The sequence below is a fragment of a genome, unplaced genomic scaffold (genome assembly GCF_019419815.1).
Source record: "Pyrus x bretschneideri cultivar Hongxiangsu unplaced genomic scaffold, Pyrus_bretschneideri_v1 Contig77, whole genome shotgun sequence".
Lineage (NCBI taxonomy): Eukaryota > Viridiplantae > Streptophyta > Magnoliopsida > Rosales > Rosaceae > Pyrus > Pyrus x bretschneideri.
The window spans coordinates 574367-596513 of NW_025999817.1; the positions used below are offsets into that span (position 1 = coordinate 574367).

At 36.1% G+C, this 22147-nt stretch overlaps 3 protein-coding genes across 3 annotated transcripts; 2 read left to right on the plus strand and 1 right to left on the minus strand.

Annotated features, from left to right (window-relative positions):
- Positions 1-2800: 2800 nt before the first annotated feature.
- Positions 2801-5107, plus strand: LOC103964460 (dual-specificity RNA methyltransferase RlmN). Its single transcript, XM_009377393.3, has 7 exons — positions 2801-3163; positions 3251-3361; positions 3434-3568; positions 3676-3780; positions 4087-4256; positions 4367-4466; positions 4579-5107. The coding sequence occupies exons 1-7, from the start codon at positions 2816-2818 to the stop codon at positions 4816-4818; spliced, it is 1209 nt and encodes a 402-aa protein (XP_009375668.2). The 5' UTR covers positions 2801-2815; the 3' UTR covers positions 4819-5107.
- A 625-nt stretch (positions 5108-5732) lies between these two features.
- LOC125472937 (EPIDERMAL PATTERNING FACTOR-like protein 4) lies at positions 5733-7246 on the plus strand. The gene is made up of 2 exons (XM_048575066.1): positions 5733-6236; positions 6326-7246. Exons 1-2 carry the CDS (start codon positions 6123-6125, stop codon positions 6548-6550), a joined length of 339 nt encoding a protein of 112 aa, XP_048431023.1. The 5' UTR covers positions 5733-6122; the 3' UTR covers positions 6551-7246.
- A 98-nt stretch (positions 7247-7344) lies between these two features.
- LOC125468148 (putative GDP-L-fucose synthase 2) lies at positions 7345-8806 on the minus strand. The gene is made up of 2 exons (XM_048575064.1): positions 8682-8806; positions 7345-8531 (listed from the first exon to the last, which is right to left on the minus strand). The coding sequence occupies exons 1-2, from the start codon at positions 8698-8700 to the stop codon at positions 7576-7578; spliced, it is 975 nt and encodes a 324-aa protein (XP_048431021.1). The 5' UTR covers positions 8701-8806; the 3' UTR covers positions 7345-7575.
- Positions 8807-22147: the final 13341 nt, after the last annotated feature.

The window sequence follows — 22147 nt, forward strand, 5'->3', positions numbered from 1 at the left end:
TGTCTTTTAATTATTAAATAAAGTTATTAAAATGCTTTTGATTAAGGTCTAAAGTTTGAAACTCTTTTCTTTGGTTTTTCTTTCTTTGTATGGTGTTGATGCATTTTTGGTTCATCATGCATGGCATAACAAAGTGACTTGTAAAAATGCAATTCAAAATTCGTTGGTGGTATATAGACAATAATTGTACGAGATGGTGCTTCTATATAATTTGAGTGATTTTATTTTAGTTTTAATAAATGAGAATGGTTTGTTTTGTTATAGAATGTTGATTTTTTTTTTTTTAAAAAAGTCGGATTTTATTAATGTACTTGGATTATTGAGCCAGATTATATTTCATAAATGAATAATTGTGATCTTTAGTTATTAAACATGTATGTGTTTGGGCCCAAAATAACAATTTGGATCGAAAATGGGCTAACCTGAACTCAAAAGCTACATTTCTCAGCCCAGTAAAAATCCCTCATGCCATAGAGGTTTTAGCCCAAGAAGGGGTTGATTGGATCAAGTCTTTATGAAAATAGGACTGTGTGGCGATTAAGATCAGATATGACTCGGTTGAGTTCTAGGCAAGTTGAAATTGCTAAGGATCAGGATAAATGTCACATCCCCGCTCGGGGCGGATCACTTCCCGGGCCTGCTCCACCACCGTAGCACGATATTGTCCGCTTTGGGCTTACCATTCCCTCATGGTTTTGTTTTTAGGAACTCACGAGCAACTTCCCAGTGGGTCACCCATCATGGGATTGCTCTAGCCCCCATCTCGCTTAACTTCGGAGTTCCTACGGAACCCGAAGCCAGTGAGCTCCCAAAAGGCCTCTTGCTAGGTAAGGATGGGAATGTACATTTAAGGATCACTCCCCCTGGGCAATGTGGGATGTCACAATCCACCTCCCTTAGGGGCTCGACGTCCTCGTCGGCACGCACGCAACCAGGGTTAGGCTCTGATACCAATTTATCACATCCCAGCCCGAGAGGGACCACTTCTCGGGCCCGCTCCACCACTGTAGCGCGATATTGTTCGCTTTGGGCTTACCATTCCCTCACGGTTATGTTTTTGGGAACTCACGAGCAACTTCTCAGTGGGTCACCCATCATGGGATTGCTCTAGCCCCCTTCTCGCTTAACTTCGGAGTTCCCATGGAACCCAAAACCAGTGAGCTTCCAAAAGACCTCTTGCTAGGTAAAGATGGGAATGTACATTTAAGGATCACTCCCCCCTGGGCGATGTGGGATGTCACAATAAAACCCTGATTAAATGCGAATCCTAATTCAGAACCCAGTTAAACCAAAGAAGCTGAGACTAGATGAAGATGAACTTCGGCTAAGGAAGGGAAAAAGAAAGAATATTTAGCACTCTATTCAGCAGACTTGTTTATCCTGAAGGGGCCTCTTCAACTCAACAAACAAACTCTACACAAAAACTTCGCTCTACACGAAACCTTCTCACAACCCAAAGGAAAATACTAATTATCCTAACTCCTCTATGAACACATATTCATTTAGTTGGAATATCACTAGGTTGACAACCGACAACATGTTTAGTTCGTTGGAACATCACTTGGAGTGTAGAACTAATTGCTTTGGAAAAGGATGACCAGTCTCGGAAGTTCTCTAATAAGAAACAAAAGTATTCCAGTTGGAATAAAAGTTTTTTTTAGTAGTTTCATTAATCCTTTTTTCATGATAGGTAAGGCAAAGCGCTTTCTTTTAAGAATGTATCTGGTTCCATCTTTCTTTCGTTAGTTAACCCACCTTTTTCAAAAAGGGATTGTAGTAATTCAGGTTTTACACTTTTTGGAATGGCTCTCTCATATTGAGAGATTCTGTCCAGTGGCATTCGATCACAGAATCCATTGACAGCTGCATAAATGACTAGAATTTGTTTTTCAATTGGAAGTAGTGCACATTGTGGTCGTTTACCTTCACCTTGGTGGAACAACACTACTTCTAGTTTAGTTGGTTATCTATCCAAGTCTCAGCCAGCGAATAATTTTTTATTTCCTCACAAAAGAGGTCACTTTATTAGTTTCCCAGCAACGTGAAGTGTTTTATGATTTGTTACTCTCAAGTGCATTTTGCAATTCGACATTCAGACGGCCAAACCATGTTCACCATTAACACACTTATGTCCCTTGAGTATCTTTGCCCCTAAAACCTGATATCGATTCGACACACTTATATTCTTACTAATATAAATAAGGCAGCCGAACCTGGTGCGGAGATTCTGTACTAAGTGGTGAACTAGGCAACCTTATCTTCAGGTTCAAAAACCCTAGGCTGAGAGGTGTTACCCTTAGCCGTAGTTGCTCAAGTGCAGAAGTCAGCAATGTATTTGACACACCACCAAATCAATTATACTCGCCCGACCCAACTCTGTTGCGAGTTGGCACGCCCGCATTCACAAAGATGACGTAGTTAACTCATAGTTACTAGATCTGTGCAATATCAGTGTATAAGTATATTTTTATAAAGTTTGAATCAAACTAGGTTTTTAACTATAATAGTGTTGTGCCACTTAGTAATACCATGTAGGTGGTATTCCTCTTCACTTATAACTGAAAAGGCTTTAGATTCGATTATCATCAAAGACGAATTTAAACCATATCATTTCTAACTCATTGTAAGGCTAAAACCACCTCCTTCTTTTCCCTTGGTACAAATAATATAGTAGTTGTTCAAAAAAAAAAAAAAAAAAAAACTATATAATATTGTAGTGAAGGGTTTTTTGTGAATGTACCGTCTCTAAATTCGTATTTTAATACAAGCAGGTGCTGCTTTTCAAACGCTCTTCCACGTTTTCCTTCCCCGACGCATGATTTCACAGCAGAGCCATAATCCACACTCCGACTCCATTGCTGCAACACCCAAACCAACATTCAAAACTATGCAAAGCGCGAAAAATACGACGGCGTTTCGATCAATCTTCGACGCCGGAGAGCTGAATTCGGAACTGGAAAAGTCCGGGGTCAAGCCCAGCTTCATCCCCAACTTATGGAAGCAGGTGATCCAAAACCCTGATGCCCAATTCGACCAAATTCCATCTCTGCCCTCGGCAGCGTATCCTCTCCTGACCTCCAAATTCAAAACCCTAACCTCCTCTGTCCACAAGGTCATGGACTCCTCAGACCAACTCACCACCAAGCTCCTCATAAAGCTGCAGGTTTGCCCCATTTCTTCTGTTGCACACAAACTGTTCGATAAAATGCCTCTGTGAAAAAACTCTCGCGTTGTTTTATGTTTTTGTTAGAATGGGGCTCTTGTGGAAGCTGTGATAATGCGATACGACAGCCGCTTGGGGAGGTATGATGGGAAGCCCCGCCCTGGTGGTCCTAGGTCCACCTTGTGTGTATCATCTCAGGTATCAAGTTATGAAATTTTTCGTTTTCGTGTGGAAATTGCGGGAATTGAATGTTTATGTTGATGTTTGAAGGTTGGTTGCAAAATGGGTTGTACTTTCTGTGCTACTGGGAGTATGGGGTTTAAGAGCAATCTGACCTCGGGGGAGATTGTGGAGCAGTTGGTTCATGCTTCTCGCATTGCGCCCATACGCAATGTTGTGTTCATGGTAATTGCTTTTCCTTACTGGCTTAGGGGTTGTATTAAGTGACATGGATATGGAGGAATGAAGGAACCATTGAACTTTTGACATTTGATTTTGTGTATTCTTGTCAGGGAATGGGGGAACCTTTGAATAATTATGGTTCCTTGGTGGAAGCGGTTCATGTCATGACTGGATCACCATTTCACTTGTCGCCTAAGAAAATTACTGTATCGACGGTAGGCATTGGAAACTACCATTATGTCTAAGATCTTTTTCTCTGCCAAAATACTATTGCTTTCGGCATTAAGATATGGTGGATCTTAATCACTTTCTCGTACTGTTCTATATGATTCCATAATCAAATTTTTGTAGTCTTATTTTTTAGATTTGGTGGATCTTAGTAAATTGGGTAGCACATAGTACCCTTTTACTTCTTTTGTTGAATGGGGGTGAATCATAGTTGCATTAGTAATGATGTAGTTTGCAAGTGCTAGAAACATTTGGCTTACTCATGCATTAGTTGTGCATCAAATCTTCTGTAGGTTGGTATTATTCATGCTATCAAAAAGCTTCATAGTGATCTTCCAGGTCTGAATTTAGCAGTTTCACTGCATGCACCAGTCCAAGAAATCCGTTGTCAGATAATGCCTGCTGCTCGGGCTTTTCCTTTAGTAAAGCTTATGGATGCACTGCAAGAATATCAAAAGAACACGTAAAGTTTGAGTAAATTCTATTAGCTTTCATTTCTGTGTGAATGAAACTTTTACTGTCGTTTTACACTCCCCAAAAATCTCACTATTGTCTTTTAAACTGATTCTTCAGTCAGCAGAAAATCTTCATCGAGTACATAATGCTTGATGGAGTGAATGATGAAGAGCACCATGCACACCTACTCGGAAAATTGCTAGAGACATTTCAAGTGGTGAGTTCTTATCTATGAACTTGCAGCATATTAGGAACTTCAGTCCCTTTTGTGTGTGTATATATACATATATCCAAAGTAACCTTTGCATTTGTTGTTTCCTGTCGTATAGGTAATAAATTTGATACCTTTTAATCCAATCGGTATTCTGAGTAAATTCACAACCAGTAACGAAAACAAAGTAACAAGATTCCAGAAAATTCTACGAGGCACTTATGGCATCCGAACGACAGTACGTAAGGAAATGGGTCAGGATATAAGTGGAGCATGTGGTCAGTTGGTAGTGAACTTACCCAACAAGAGGTCAACTGAGAGCACTCTAACTGATATAGAAGATCTTCAGGTCAGATAGATCGCTTATTGCTTCCGGTGGTGTTCACGCCCGAAAGTCCGTTAATGCCGGTCAAAGTAGCCAACGGTCTCCAGACCATAATTAGTGTTTCTGTAATCTTGATAATTTTGTTACTCATTCAGTTCTTTTTGGGGTTGCAGTAGCAAAATTTCTGTTGTCATTTTTATCGTATCAGCTTGAGATCTTCACTTGATACACCTAAAACTGTTTTTTCTCCCTTTTCTTTTTTGTTTAATTTGTATGTCATAAAATATAAACCCTCTCATTTATCCAAGTGTTTATTGAGAAATTCCCGGCTGGTGAATTTTTAGTTTTTAATCATCCCGAACTTTTGCCACTTAGTACTACAATCTAGTAATATTTATTTTCACTTGTAAGTGAGAGATCTTAGATTCCATTCTCGTCAAAAGCGAATTTAAACTACACTATTACTAGCCTATTGTGAGGTTAAATCCATTTCCTCTCCTTCAGTATAAATAAATTGTTTGTTCAAAAAAAAAAGAAAAAAAAAAAAAAACAGAACGAGAGGGATGCTGAACTTAGAGCAAGCCATAAATAAAGTACAATTAATATTGCGGTCGCGGGATTACATTATAAAAGATTGTAACCCATTCTACTGGCGTATGTTTCTCCATTATTATTTAGAATTATTTGTTTTTATGCTAACAACTCTATGACGATAATCTCACTTTACCCTATGTGCTTTCATTTCATGTTTCATGTTACTTCATTCCGTCATTTGGTTAGAAAAATCATTAACTTAGTTGATGTAGAAAATGAGATTTTCATCAAAGCACAAGGGGATATAACCGAAAGTGAAATGATTTCACACCGCATTTCTCTTCTCAAGCACAGCAATGTTTATTTTAACCTTTCCATTAAGTAAAGCAAAAGAGAATCAATATATTAAAAAAATACAAAGGTGTGTAACAGAAAGAAACAACGTGCATAAATCATTTTCCCAACAAAAAAGCCTTTATTTTTTATGACATCTGGATGGTTTCATATACACGTGACCACCCTTGCAACTCACAACTGAACCCAAAAGGATCAGCTGGAAGCTGATCATTCTCCCTTAACTAACACGTGAGGAGCATCTTGACTACTTCAGAATCTTACACTATTTTTCAACCTCTGCAGCCTCACATACTCTCACCTGCATCTTCATTTGCCAGACCAGTTCAAAATTTTCAATTTAATTGAAAAGCGAAAAAAAAAACCTCGCTTTTATAAAAAACCAAATAGAGCACTGCTCAATTTGCTACGTTGTTTCGGAGTCTCAAAACTTTCAAACAGAACGAAAAATGCAAGCAGCAGCAAATCCTAGAAACCTTCTGATTGCCCTCTTGCTCGCCATGCTCATTTCTTCTCACTTGGTTCACTCTGGGTACTTCGCCAGCTCTCCATCACCTTCGCCAGTGAGTACTTCATCCGACACTCTTCTCTAATCAAATGATTCACTCTTACTTTTCTGTTTATCGTTTTAGTTTTCTGAATTTTGCGTTAGGCTGTAGGAAATCCAACGGCGAATGATCATGAACCATCTAAAGGGAAAGGGACTGTTAAAAGGTTAAGGAGAGGGTCATTTCCGGCTACTTGTCGTTCAAAATGTAACGAGTGCGAGCCTTGCATGCCAGTTCTAGTATCTGTCCGAGCAATGGCATTGGAAGAGATTGAGTACTATCCACAGGTTTGGAAATGTGCCTGCGGTGATAGCATATTTTCCCCTTAAGGCTGGCTAGATTAACTTAACACTACTGCTGTACGTAAATAGGCCTAGTTACTAGAAGTTTTCTCTAGATTAATACAAGTTAAGATTCATGCAGTGCACCTTATGTGCAGAAGAATTCTTGCACACAACAGAGGTAATGAAACATTTCTCTCACAGCAGAGAAATGTGTTGTAAGAAATTTTCACCGTATATGCATGCTATGCTACCATTGTTCTCCAGTTGTTTTGTGTAATGGGATTGAGACAGATGAAATATCCAAATGGTTATTGAATGTATTCGAAGGCTCAAAGTGAGGGAATATGAGCATAAAGCGAAGGTTACAAATCAGGAAATCCTGATTTGGAGGCTAAACGTCGATGGCTGTCCACATCTTTTCTTGTCTTAAACTTACAATCGAGAGTAGTTTCAGCTGTAGGTGTTGATTGAACACATTGTTCGGTGCTCGACACATGAACTTTCTACCACTACACAAATAACTTGACCAAATTTTGAAGGGCATTTTGGTTAAAGAAGTAAACACCTTAAGGTCATTTCTTCATTTTTCCAACAGTACGTTTTCAGAGCTACTCAAAATCACCTCCAATCGGGAACTAAATCATCGCAAACCAAAGGGAAAAGATAGGAAATTGCGGAAGACAATGAAAGACGGATGGTAGCGAACCAAATCAATGCGAAGAAGAAGATCAAACCGCTTAACTAAGTAGATAATGAAATCTACTGCTACTCTCGGAATCTTAGTAACACGAAGATTTCTTGGACAAATATATTCAATAATCTAAAAATTGCTTAATCTGTAATACAAATAGCTCACTTGATTCTATAGTATTCTGTTTTAACATGTATCGCAAACAAGAAATTCACATATAACTTATTCGACGTAATTGATACAGAATCAACATCTAATGTAGGCTCCTCATGTTACATGCAACAGCAATAACAATTTAAGGATGATAAGATTATAAGAGTTAATATCATATGATCAAGGAAAAAAAATTTTGAAATCCAATGCAATGCAATCACCTGCATTATTGCTTGACATTCTCTAAGTACCAGCTATAAGTATCAACAAGCCCGTCTTTCAGCGAGATCTTCGGTGTCCACCCCAACCCTGCAAGCTTTGAGCTATCCATGAGCTTCCTCGGAGTTCCATCGGGCTTGGTAGAGTCCCAAACAAGCCGGCCCTCGAACCCAACAACCTCCTTGACAAGCTCAGCCAACTCCTTAATTGTCACTTCCTTGCCACTACCCACATTGACATGCTCCAACCCACTATAACTGTCCATCATGAACACCACTCCATCTGCCAAATCGTCGACGTGCAAAAACTCCCTCAGGGGGCTTCCAGTCCCCCACACCACCACCTCCTCCGCCCCTTTCACCTTTGCCTCGTGAAACCGCCTCATCAATGCCGGCAACACATGCGAATTTTCAGGGTGAAAGTTGTCATGCGGCCCATACAAATTGGTGGGCATCCCAGAAATTGCATCCCAACTGTACTGAATCCGATACGCCTGGCACATCTTGATCCCCGCGATCTTGGCAATGGCGTACCACTCGTTGGTAGGCTCCAGTGGTCCCGTCAGCAATGCGTTCTCCGGGATGGGCTGAGGAGCGAATTTGGGGTAAATGCAGGAGGAGCCAAGGAACAAGAGCTTCTTGACTCCAAATCGGTAGGCGGCGTCTATGACATTGGTCTGGATCTGGAGATTGACGGCGATGAAATCCGCCGGGTACGTGTTGTTGGCGTGAATGCCGCCGACTTTAGCGGCGGCAAGGATCACGAATTGGGGTTTCTCGGCGGCGAAAAAGGACTCGACGTCGGCCTGGCGAGTGAGGTCGAGCTCGGCGTGGGTGCGGAGGACGAGGTTGGTGAAGCCTAGGGCTTGGAGCTTGCGGACGATGGCGGAGCCGACGAGGCCGCGGTGGCCGGCTACGAAAACCTTCGCCGATTTGTCGGAGAGGAAGGAAGGCGAAGCGGCATCTGGAGAGAGAGAGAGAGAGTACAATTAGTGTGAGGAACTGAGAAATTAACTGTCATGTTTGTTTGGTTGCCGAGAAAGTGTAGGTTAGATTAGTTTTTTTTCTCAGAAACCAAACAGATTGCAGTGAGAGAGAGAGAGAGAGAGAGTACTCTTATTGGCGCCACTCATGTTGTACTTGCTTGAGTAGTGCAGGAAGATCTGGGAAGAGACTAGTAAGCGCTGGGATTGATTCTATACTAATGGTTTCAATTAGTTTTCCAATCGCACCCCTCCTGCTCAAATAATAATTATAAAATACTAATAGTGTGCCCGCACGTTATACGTCTAATTAAATTTGTCTATTATTTGTTATAAAAATGAAATTGGCTGTGGAACTTGGAAGATGGGGAAGACGTAGGGTTAAAAAAACTCTTCTCAAATTTTTATTTAATTTGTAATTTTTAAACAGGGCATGTTATGTTTAATTGGCTGTGAGATTTGTGTAAAAGATAACAAAATTTATGTTGCATGTAATTACTAAATTGTTCATATATTTTTATTTTTGTTTAGTTTTGATAAGAGGGTTAGAATAGTAATTTTATAGAGTTTTGGTTGACAAACAGAATTCTATTAATAGGTAGTTTGGATATTATTTTTCCTCACAAATGATTCTTAAAATTGATCCACGTTATTATGATGTTACATGAAATTGAATATTGATCAATATTGTTCCTGAAAATTGATGTTGCAAATCAATATGGTTTTTCTGTCACAATTTTATCAAAAAATCTGTTAGGTGCTGATTTGGCACATTACTAAGTCCCACAAATCTAATTAAATATTGTCATGTAGATTACAAACGTTTAACTAATAAAAATTCAATTTATATTTTTGGGTATGGGATTTCGATTTTGTTTGTTCCGTGTGGATTTTTCCTATGGTTTTGTTCTTGGTTTCAGTGGAAACTGATCTTTAGTTGTGTGCTGCTTTTGTGTGCAAGTTTGGAAGCTGCGTGTGTTAAGGGTGAGTGTTTTTGCGTTCTCCCTTTGGGGGTTTTCCAGAGGGAGATTTTTTTATTTTTGTGTGTTGTAAGTCTTCATTCAGCACTGTAAGATATGATCGATAATAATTTTTTTATGAAATCCCAATTGAATCTAAAGTGAACAGCTTTACACACACGCCCTAAATTTATATATGGAGAATTAAGTTTTATATTGGGAATCCATGATTTTTTTTTTTCCCCTCAGTCTGTTGTTCTTCTTGATAGGAAGAGCTTGGTGAAAAATGATTTCCTGTTTGTTTTTAGAATTGAGATGTGTGTATTCGTGTTTTTGTTTACGTTTTCTGCATTTTAATTTTTTTTTGGTACAAAAATGATTTCTCCTAAGGATTTTAAGCCATAGTAAGACTTTAGTTGCTTTATAAGATGAAAAATACTGATTGAGAGATGGTTTTACAGTTTTATGGTCAAATTTTTGTTGGGAATTGCTGTTTGAGAATAATGTTGTCTCAACAATTGTTTTCTTATGATTTCTAGGCTTTTAGATTAAAAATGTTAGTTTTGATACTTCGAGTTTTTAGGTGTTTTCCGTGTAGATGAGACATCTAGCATAATGAAGATACAAGTAAATTGAAGTTATTGAACATAAGGGTATTTAATGTTTTATATTTTTTATCTTAGCATATACTATTCAAATCAAAAAACGACACGAAAAAGGTATAGCAATATTACATTAGCTGTCATTGTTAATCAATATTACATTGTGCTATTATTTTCTTCATATAAAAAAACGGATTTACCTCTTTGTTATCTATTGTGTTTAGCATTTTTTAAAATAGGAAAATTTAAATATTCATCTTAGATAAAATTTTGTGAGAAAGTACTAATTTTTGACAAAATTTTTCTGCTGTTTGGTGATGAATGCATTTTGAACTAGCTCAAACATATCTTCTTTCTTGCTCTGATTTTTATAGGGATATCATGTATTTTCTTATGGGATCCAAGTTTTTATGATGCACTTTGTAAAAAACTGATTTTGAACGAGGTGCTTAGATTTTTTAAGAGGTCGTGCAGGTTTTATATGTGTCAAATGTTTCAGATGCAGTGTTGTTTCTTTGAATTCTTATTCTTTATTTAAGTATCTTAAAAATTTATATAACTCAGTTCGGTGGTTATTTTAAGAATAAACTTACAGGTTTTCTTTTGTTTTAAGTTATGTCAAAGTCTGAACTTTGTTTTTTGGCTGCTTTTATGTGCAGGTTTGGAATGCATGTGTGCTGAAGGTAAGTCCTTTTGTCTTTTCTGTTTACGCCTTTTACAGAGGGAAATTTTTTGCTTTTTTGTGTTCTGAAAGTCATGTGTAGTGTTGTGTTTAGTTTTTATTCGGTTTTTAACTTAGGATTTGTTTTATTGGTAATGAGCTTGGCAATGGTGAGCTTATCATGGTATTTTTTTTTTTTTGTAAGAAACTGATTTTTAAATATGTAAATTGTTTGAGATATGGTGTTGTTGTGGGTTATCAACTGGGTGAGTAATGACTGCTATCAATGTTGGCAAAACGAAAGAAAAGAAACACAAAAGAAATGGTGTATTTCAAAGGAATGATCACCTAATTTGTGCAAAAAAGTGATTGTTCTTAGTATGTTTTTTAGGAGACATAATATTTGTATGTTCATATTTTATAAATTATAGTATAGACCATAAGAATAGCTAGAAACATATTTGTGTCAAAAGAAAAGAAAAGTATATATGCGCCTATTTACAAGTAACATCGGTCAACCGTTTTGGTTGTGTAATTGTGTCATTCCATCAGTTTTTCTCTCCATTTAATGATGGTCAAATTTTTGCTTCGTTTTTCAAGTGCTTTCCACTTTAAACATCAGCTGAGGATTTGGCTTTACTAATGTTTGCAAAATGTAGGTTTCATACTAAATTAGTTCCGAAGGTTGCTTATCATTGTCTGGGTTATTTACTTTTCAATTTATGCTAATTTTTATTTTATGTAACTCCGAATTGTACCTACAATTGTTTCTTTGAATTTGTTCATGTCCCTATTGTAACAAAATGCGTTTAAGTGGTAAATCATGTGGTTGATGAGGCAAGTTCTTTTTTTTTTTTTTTTAAATTTGATAGTATTGTTATTGATTAAGTATTACAAGTTTTTCAGTTTTTTCACAGCATATATTGTTCGTTTGTTCGAAATTTGTAACTTCATTATGGTGCATGGTGTAAACAAATAAATGGCAACTCTTCAATTTATAAAGTCACATTTCTGGACGAAAACAAAAAAAACACTTTATGTTTATATCGCCTACAAAAACATGATAACCTTTTCTTTCTTTGTTAACTTATTAAAATTGACTTACTAAGTTTTTTTTCTTTTTGGTTTATGCATTTGCAGTGTGGGAAAGTAGTTTGTTATCTACTTCACCCTGCTTTTTCCTTCTTGGATAAGTGCTTGACATTTTTCTCGTAGTTTTTGTAAGTAATGTTTTAGTATTTGTAATATTTGGTTTCTTTTTTAGTTTGCCTTTTCCAGCCGTTGTGTTACCGCTTTCATAAACTGTTGACTGTTTGATAATACTTATTGTATGTTATCTGTTAATATGTGTCTGTTTGTGTTAATTTCTTAATCTCAAGTGTATTTCTTTCTCAAATTTGGTTCTCTAATTGCTTTTGGTTGACTTATTTCTTTTTGGACTTCTTTGTATTTTTGAAGTTATGAGTTTATACTGTCGTTATTGATTTTGTAACAATTGTGTTGGAAATTGTTTTGATGGGTTGCTAAATTAGGAATGAAAAATGAAACAAATTAGTCATTTCTTTCATATTTGTTTTCAAACTTGTCTTACGCTAATTTTTAAGTTTAAAAAATTATATTCTCTTTGAGTAGGTTAAATGGAAATCGTGAAGGTCACTCCTATTGCTGAATTGCATGCCTACACTAAAGCAGACAAAATAAAGATTCATGTGTGTAGGGTATAGAAATCAAGCATTGCTGGAGAAATATGTGACACTACACTGTATCTTAGTTGATGAAACAATGAGTGATCATTGTATTATAATTTTAATTAGGAATTCTAACAATAATAGTTATATCATTGGTTTTCTTTTCATTTATAAGTTTGTTGATTTGTATTTATGTTTTTATATATTTTTTTTCCTGTTTCATTTTTATGCATTTACGAAGTGTTTTATAAATCTTCCTTCTGATAGTTTATAGATTTTCAATGAATCTATTTGCCTGTTGTGCCAATTTAATCTCTCTGTATCAAACTATAATGTTTTTTTTTTCTTTTTTTTTTTTCGGGATGTCATCGATTGCGAAGAACAATGCGGTTGAAGCTCTTTTGCATCAGACATTGATTTTGATGTCGTTGCCTTAAAGATTTAGGCTGGTGATTGCTACAAAGTCATGAATTTTCGTACAATTAGGATCAGATGGCAGTATAAAATCGTGTCACATGATACCCAACTTATATTCACTGCTAAAACAGTGTTTAGAAAATTATCAGCCATCTTTCCGCCCATTCCTCGCCATTGGGTTTTCCTGCTATATTTTAACATGCTTTATCCCCGTTTGAATAGAGATGCTATTCTTATAGGTAATATTAAGACATATATATTTGTCTCTGTGTGCGTGTGTGTCTATGTGTGCATCAATTGAAAACATTTATGTTCTTTTTTTTTTTTTAAATGAAATGTGTTTTGACATAGTTTTTGAGGTAAATTACACTTTACCACCTTAGGTTTGAAGTCTAGTGCAACCTTATATAACATCTTCAAAACATTTCACTTTCATACCTCAAGTACTATTTTATTTCAATATAATAGATTCGTTACATTTTCCATCCATTAATCCGTTAAGAGCTGACGTGGCTGCCACATTTATGCCACGTGGCAAAAAAATAATTTTTTATGCATTAAAATATTATAATATTGATCCTATTAAAAAAACCAAAAAAAAACCAACCTAGAAACCTCTCCCTATCCACCCTCTTTGCTCCCATCATAATCAAGCCAAACAACAATACAAAACCTAATTTTGTTGACAGACCAATAAGCTTATAGCATGTGTGCCTGCTTTGTGGCTAAAATTCACTCTGCTTTTTAACTAAAGGATCCTTCATGCTTTGTGAAATTTCCAGTCAACTTCCATATTCTCTCTAAAAAAACCACGAACCCTAACACAATCTTTCTCAAAACCTGTTAACCACAACACAATCCGCTCTTGACTCCACCCCTTCCCCGCCGCTCCCACTGCCATCTCCTCCACTAGACTTGGACCTCCCAACTTCCCTTCGCAAGCCTAGATAACTGGGTTAATTGGTATGAACCGCGAGTGAGCAGTGGGCGTGATTCGTTGGGCAAGGTGGGGGATCAAATGAATCTCAAGGCAGAGGTTTGAATTGAATATTGGGTCCAAACCAACTTGAATAGATTGGCAACATGTAGCACCAGCCGATGCGGCCATGGAAGCCATATGAAGGTATCAGAAACCCTAGAAATTGTAGAGAACGTGGAAGATTGACTGGGAAGATGGGTGGGGATATCAGATGTGGAAGATGGTTTGGACGAAGAAGGGAGAAAAGGTGATAGGTGTGTAGGAGAGGGAAGGGGAGAGTGCCATACGAGGGAGGTGGAGATTGGGGAAGAGAGGGCGAGAGTTGCAGAGAGGTGAGGGAGAAGGAAGAGGATTTGGGTGTGGGTTTGGTTTTTTTTATTTTTATTTTTTTAAATAGGATAAATTATTATAATATTTTAAATGCATAAAAAATTATTTTTTGCCACGTGTCACAAATTTGGCAGTCACGTCAACTCTTAACGGATCAATGGATGAAAAATGTGACGGATGTATTATATTGAAATAAAATAGTACTTGAGGTGTGAAAGTGAAATGTTTTGAAGATATTGTATGAGATTGCAATAAACCTCAAACCTGAGGTGATAAAGTTTAATTTACCCTAATTTTTGTATTAACTTTTTAAATTGTAAGATGAGATTGGCTATGTAACTGCGGTCCAGCGCCTGGAACCAAAACAAATAAATCAAATAATAACGCATAAGTGTGATATACACAATGAGAATATCAGGTTATTCGTTTGTCCCAGCACTGCAGTTCTAAATTATTAACAACATTTCATTTGTTAGGGTGGGAAAAAAAAATTTAATTTTTGTTTCTCATTTGTTTTTTGTACATAAAAGAAGAGTTGTGCGTTACGTTGTGGGGAGATGTTGCAGAAGCATTTTCTTCTTTATCAGTCCACACATTGTCTTTGCCCATTATCGTTGTGTTTACAAGTTTAAAAGTCATGCTTTACCAAGGTAACTCATTTAACTGATACTCTTTTTTTCTACTTTTATTTTATTATGTTCTTACATTACTTATTATATGCTATTCCACTATTTTATCATTATGTGATTTTAGTGTGTTAGATTTATGTCCCTTGTGACAAAGCATTTGTTTTTTTTTCTCATATGTTAATTAGCAACTATTTAAATGTGTTCATTGCGATTTGTGTTTCATTTTTAGCCATGCATGTTCAAATTATTTTGCCACACTTTTAAACTTTTTCATTATAATTTCTGTCTCACTTTTAAACATGTATCATCAAATTGAAAATATCTACTCATCTCTCTTATTTACTGATGTTTGATTTATAATTTATTATTTTTTGGGATCTAAAGACAAGGTCGCCTTGAATAGTACTGGTTCCTCACTTTTTTTCATTGACTCGGACATCCTAGAGGATAACTCATTAAAATCAATATGAGTGGATATCTAAAATTGTGCTTCCTATTTATACCTACAAACAAACTCATTTTTCAAAATTGCTTACTTTGTTTTTAAACTTACAGGTTCTCAGCCTGTAAAGGTCCAGTACAAGTACTGTCTCATTCTTCAAAACAAGTGAATGAGGCTAAAGTTCTGCGCACTACAAGGAGAGTAACAATAGATGAGCTGGCCTTTTTAGATCCTGATCTATATAAGGTACAAAAACGATTTATGTGCTGATATTTTTTTTTAAGAGCAAGCATTTACATTGTTACATATTTAACAAAAACTAAGTTTGTTCTTACTTTTTTTTTGCTGGACATGTGTGACACACCATTTTACAGAATGATATATTCCTGTGTTAGGCATTAGTAAAACGTTTTGACACACATTATAATTGGTGGTATGGTGCTTACCCCAACTATTTCAAGCAAATGCATAAAGATCCAGCAACCGGACAACTTATTTGGCAAAAACACCCCAACTAGATACCAACACCTTGGTAATATTTAATATGCAAGTTTATTGTTTTCTCTCCTTTTTTTTTTTTTTTTTTTTTTTGATTTTTGATACTGTGCTGTTTTAAGTCAAAAATCACTTCAAATATTTAACCTCTATTGTTTCAAGTTCTTTATTCTATTTGTGACCAATGAGTTATAAAGTATGAAAAACTGATGCAATTCAATTTTTAAATGAAGGTATAAAGTTAATTTAATTCTTGAAGACATCACTAATGAAATCAGTGCTTTGATAATTGGCAAGTCTGGAGAAAAACTGTTTGGTATGCCTTGCAAAGACTTATTGATTGGTTGACCAACAGCAGTTGCCAAATGAGTTTTTGAGACTGATTGGCTAAAAGAAGACTCTGCATACAGTGAGAACTACGCCATCAAAACACGAGTGGGGCTCCGAGCCCCAGTCAATTCAGGGCAGTGGGAGTGGTCGCGAGATGTGTCCTTGGATTCGCCAGTTTGGAGTTTTCAAATGGTGGCAACAATGGCAGCTATTGATGAGATCAAGTGGTGGTTTTTTTTTTCCGTTAATTTTTTGAAAAAAAAAATCATTTTATTAATATTAATTAATTTTCAATCAACCTAGGCGAGACAATGGGTCTCACGTTTGCCACATCAACATTTAATAGAAAATTTGACGAAGACTTGATATTGAAACGAATTCATAAGTTGATACATGAAATTGCAATGTTTAAAAGATGAGGTATGAGATTGTTTTGTGACCTAAAGTTGAAGTCGTAAAATGTAATTTAATGGCACAAGAGGTGGGTTTTTTTTTCTCCCTATTCAGTCCCTACAGACAATAATCAATTTTGCTAGATCATTTTCACCAATTACAAAGAGATATTATTAGATATAATTAATTGTTTCGTCCAGTATTTAAAGAGACAAATGAAAATATGTTTTTTCTTCCCCACCAAGATTCAGAAACCCGTTTCCCATCTCCTCTAGCTTTGAATTCAATGTTCTGTTTTGATGGTTTGATCTCCCTCTGCTTTTTCCAGCTTAATAATCTCTGTTTTTTTTTTTTTAATTATATATATTTTGATATTCCAAACGAAAACAAGAAATTAAGAAAATAAAATAAATAAAGTTAAGTATTACCTGTAAGACGTAAGAGGGATTTAAAATAATTGATGCTAGTACCTCCTCTATCTTGAGTCCACTACATCCATAAACCAAATACAAATCTATGAAGACTTTTCGACCTGAAAAATCCACAACACAAAATTTGAGAATTAAAGGAGGAAACAAAAATGATGCAATTAACAAGTTATCCAAAAACCTTTTTCTCAAACATTCAAAGTAGGGAAAATTGACACATTATCTCAGGACTTATACTAATAATTTGACATTTATTTTCTAGTGAATTTGCTGGGTTTGAATACTTCGGTCGATAACTTATAAATTGGGTTGGTTCATGCTTTTTGCCTTTCACTTATCTGCAACATTGTTTTCATGGTTTATGCAAAAACAAGAATAATGTTTTCATGCTAATTGCTTTTCATTAAAAAATTTACTTTCAAAAGTAAACTGTTGTTAATACAAGCGATATTTTTACTTTAAACTACACTTTTCAATAGTGAACTTTTTTTTATATTATAGGCGATATTTTTACTTTGAATCCAGGACGTAGGGGGGTTGAAGATGAGGTACCGAACCATCCGAGCAATCCACCACTAGAAAAATAAAATATTAGGACCCGTCCCTGATTTTACAATATTTTGTTTCTAAAAGAGTGAATTGACCAAAATACCCCTAGAGGCGAGTTTGTTGACTTTTGTTGACCGTCATTTCATGACATGTGTGAACTACTATTTTACTGTATTCATGTAGTACTCGTTACTACGAACACATAGGCGTAAGCGGAATAAAAAACGGAGTTATGATTAAAATTTTACGGAACTATAAACGTGAGGGTACTTTAGTAATTTTGCATTTTAGAGTTTGGTGATTCATTATTTTAATAATTTCTGGTTGGATATTTTATTATTTTAATTATTTTTCAGGCCTGTGGGGCCCACACCTCAACCAAGCTCTCCTCTTCTCTTTGGCCACGTGTCCTTTTTCCCCAACACTCTTGGATTCTCTGGAGCTCTCTTCCCCTCAACTCCCTCTCATCTCTCGGCTCTCTCTCACCTGTAGGGGTGTAACTTAGGTTGGGGCAATCCAAACCCGCCCATGTCCAACCCGACTTTAAACCCAACCTAATTTCAATCCATTCATTGATTGGGTGTGTTGGGTTGATCATATGCCCGTTCATCCCAAACTCAACCTAACTTGATTAACCAAACCCAATCTAACTAGATTGTAACCCATATCAATTAATGCTCATACTACACCCAAGTGTGCCAAGTCCAAAACCCAACGCCATTTCTAATAATTATTTAATAAATTACCCTTTATAATTACTTAAGCTTTTAGGGAATAAGAGGTTTGGATTAGTCAACCCATATTCATAGTCTCTAAATCCTAAAACTTTATAGTAGATTGATTATGACACTAGAGTTAGCTAGCTTTGATGCTACTTGGCTTAATTTTTTTTAGAAATTCTTGGAAACTAAGTTGTTACAAGATTAAACTTGAAAAAGCTAGGCAACCCAAACCCAATTAAACCTGAGCCTAAATGAACCTGAATGAAACCTAACCCGAACCCGAGCTTGAATTGTAAAAGTTGAGTTAGGATTGGATTGACCATCCAACCCGCCCGAGTTGCACCCCTACTCACCTCTAACTCTCTCCCTCTCTGCTTCACTACATCATGAGCACCACCATCCCCTTCCGCCATTTTTCACGGCGAACAACCCACCCCGAGTTATGAAAACCCAGATAAAACCCAAGCTCAAATCCAAGCCGAGGTTTCTTTTCCCTTTCTTTGCCACTGTTCACGATTTTTCCCTAATTGTTTTTCGACGATTTCTTGTCATTTCCAATGAAGGTGAGTTTCCAAAACCACCCAAATCTCCATGGATGGTATTTTATTATACGTTTCTAGCGTCTCTTAAGAACTTTGGTGATGTTTGACACAAAGAATCAATGCGGAAAGTTATTTCCCAGTTTCTAGCTAGGGACTTGAGATTTTGCAGGATTTCTCCAGCCAATTCTAGCCACGACGGGTGACCGCAATGGTATATTCTTTTTCCTTATGTTCTTAGCTTCATTTTTATTTTTGAATCATTGAAAATGGTTGAGTTTTGAACCTAAATCAAAGCTTAGGAAGTTTTCAGGCCAAATCCCTAGATTCGGCGATTGCAGCGGAAATCGGCCTCAAACCAATCAACCCGACCGATGAACCAAAACCCGAATCCAATCCAAATCCGAACCCAAACCCTAACCCGGATTTGACCCGTTGACTTCGACTAAACTCGGATCCAACCCGATTCAATTTCAAAATATGGAGGGATAACTTCCAATTAACTTTAACAAAATCTTCCGTCTGAGGATGGAATATTCCATCTGAGGATAGAATATTCCATTAAAATTAATTGTTGACCGTTAGTTGACTTGTTGACTTTTTCGAAATTTTTTTTGGAAACTCTCCTAGGTTAATTTCGATGCCCCATGTCCCTTTTTGGCATCCATTTAGTAAAATTTATAAGTTTTAACTTAGTTGACCATCTCGACGGCTAGGTTGACCTTTGACTTTTCGATGACTTATTACGGAATTTGCCCGGGACCTTCCTTAGGGTATTTTGATGCTCTGGTTCCAAATCCGTCATTTCTTTTCCCAAATTTAACCGTTGTTGTTGAGTTTTACTAATGGATCCCAATATTATGCTTAGGTGCAATTATTATCGGAAACTTCGGCTTTCCTAGTTCGAACGGCTGCGACCTCGCAAGTAACTATGAGTGAGTCTTTTCTTTTATATATATATATATATATATATATATATATATAATGTGTGTGTGTGTGTGTGTGTGTGTGTGTGTGTGTGTGTGTGTATTTTAATTTAGTTTCCATATATACTTAACAATGAATTTTCTACATGGTGCCATAATTAAGTTAAAATTATAAGAAATGTCATATTGATGAGAATTGTGAAATAATCCTACGGGATGCACATGTATGCGTACTATGATGGGATTTCCTTAATTATATTTAGGGCCATGAATAGTATTATGTTGACTAGAAGTATCAATTTACCGTTGCATAATCATATTTACGTTATCTGCTCATCGTATGCTACATTGATGTTAGTACCCACCCAGTCTTCACGTGTATGTTCACATAACACCGTACGCTCACTTTGGATCTACTGTAAGTGCTAGTCTTGTCCTTGATTGCTATAGGCAATTAGGATTCGTATGTGATGCACATAGCGCCAATCTTCACATGATTGTAGTAGTAGAGCGTAAATCATTATTACACCAAATCCTGTTCATGTCAAAATATCTCTGCATGAACTCGTGTGTCAGCATATGTCGATGAGTACTCGATATGATATGTTTGTTTACACGAGATATTGTGATTACCAAATGTTGTGTGTTTATTTGCGAGATATTGTAAAGTATTGCATTCTTGAGACATTACTGTTTACAATAAGTATTTTCATACCATTATGTTAGGGCTTATGATGTTTTTGAAAAAGGTTTTTGTACACTTTATTTTTAGGCCCATTCACCCTTGTTTTTCGCCCTTCCAAGTTTTAATGGCATAGCTTTTGTATTGACAAGAATTCTTGGCAAATGTTGATATAGGAGATTACCTTCGATGGCATAATTCTTATTCTACTTTTACTATACATTACTCATGCTCTGACATCACGTGTGAAATAGGTTCAATCTCGCTCATGCGCAATCTTGCATTTAGTCACTTTCAGGTTTAAATTTATTTATATTTTCCATATTACTACACTATATGGCTTTGTTACCTTCCTGGTATTGGCCAACACAACTCGATTCGAAGTCCAAGTGGACATACCGGGTCGGGGTGTGTCATAAATAATATAATTTAAAAAATTGAAATGGTAAAATCAGATTTCCTGTTGAGATTATGAATCCCACACTAGGAAAAGAAAGGACGTTGCATGTGCTTATAAGTAATTATGCTAATCCTCATAATTCGAATTGATTTTATAGTAGAACCTCAACTTCTTCATTTCGTCAGTCACACTTCTTTCGTACCAAGTTGGATTGAAAGTTGTTCAACCAGAACTGGTGACCCATGTTATAAAAGTAGACACAAGGGGTTTATGTGCTAGGTGAGAGCGTAATCTCATTAAAGAAAAAGAATATTGTTTGGCTTTTCACATGACGATGTGATATTATTTTACCGTATAAATGTCATAATTCAAACCAAACACGAAATTTTCTGCAACGAATCAAACAAGAACACTTGTACAAAATAAAATATTTATATTAATGAGAAAATTAGGCTACAATCTCTGAGTACAAGGTTTGATGTTCTAAGTCAATCTCCAAAGTAGAATTTAATTCAAGGGTGGTGAACACTTGACCTTGAATCATGCTTGTGATTTCTTTAAAGGTCCTCGAGCCTTAATCTTGAACAAAAGACAATGAGCAGTCACATGAAATGACCCTTAATCTTGAACAAAAGACAATGAGTAGTGTCACATGATAGGTGATTTTCGACTTTGATGGTGCATGAATTGGCGTGTGTTTGTTGCGCCTGTTGATTCTCCATGAGCTTGATGAAGAACACAAAGTATACATTTGTGCTTTTGGTGTTTGCTTTGGCCAAAGAGATTCTGGTCTTTTAAAAAACTTGGCTTGCTTTGTTTCCCTCGACTGTCTCTTTCATGTAATTTGTGGGATTGATTTTTTGATTTCATTTCATTTGAGCTAATTATTTAATTTAGCTCTTTATTAAATTAGAATCTTTAATTTAGGAAATTAAACCCTAATTGATATAATTTGATCAAGTTAGAGTTAATTTGTATCCTTTTGTATTGATTTGATTTAATTTAGACTAATTAATTTAATTTAGTCATGTACTTTCCTTTTAACTATAGTATTAACTTGAAAATATTTTTTGTCAATAATGTGAGCCTTCATAGGTAGCCTAAGGAGGTGTGGGAGTAGGTTAAGCTTGATAATGAGCTTGTAATAATGTGGTTCATATCTACTTTTAGCGAGAATCGAACCTAAGACCTCTCACTTACAAGTGAAAAGGAATACCATTAGATCGTAAAATTAATTGTTGGTGCTTACATTTTAATTAGGGTTAAGATTCCTTTTTATCGTTGGTGCTACGGTCAATACCCTCCGTTTTTGGGATGTTATACTTCTTTTTTGTATGGCGTTAAGTTTATGCATGAGCTCTTTAATTTTTAATTCCATATTACCAAACACCTCCCTATTCCAACGTATAATATTGAATTTAAATCA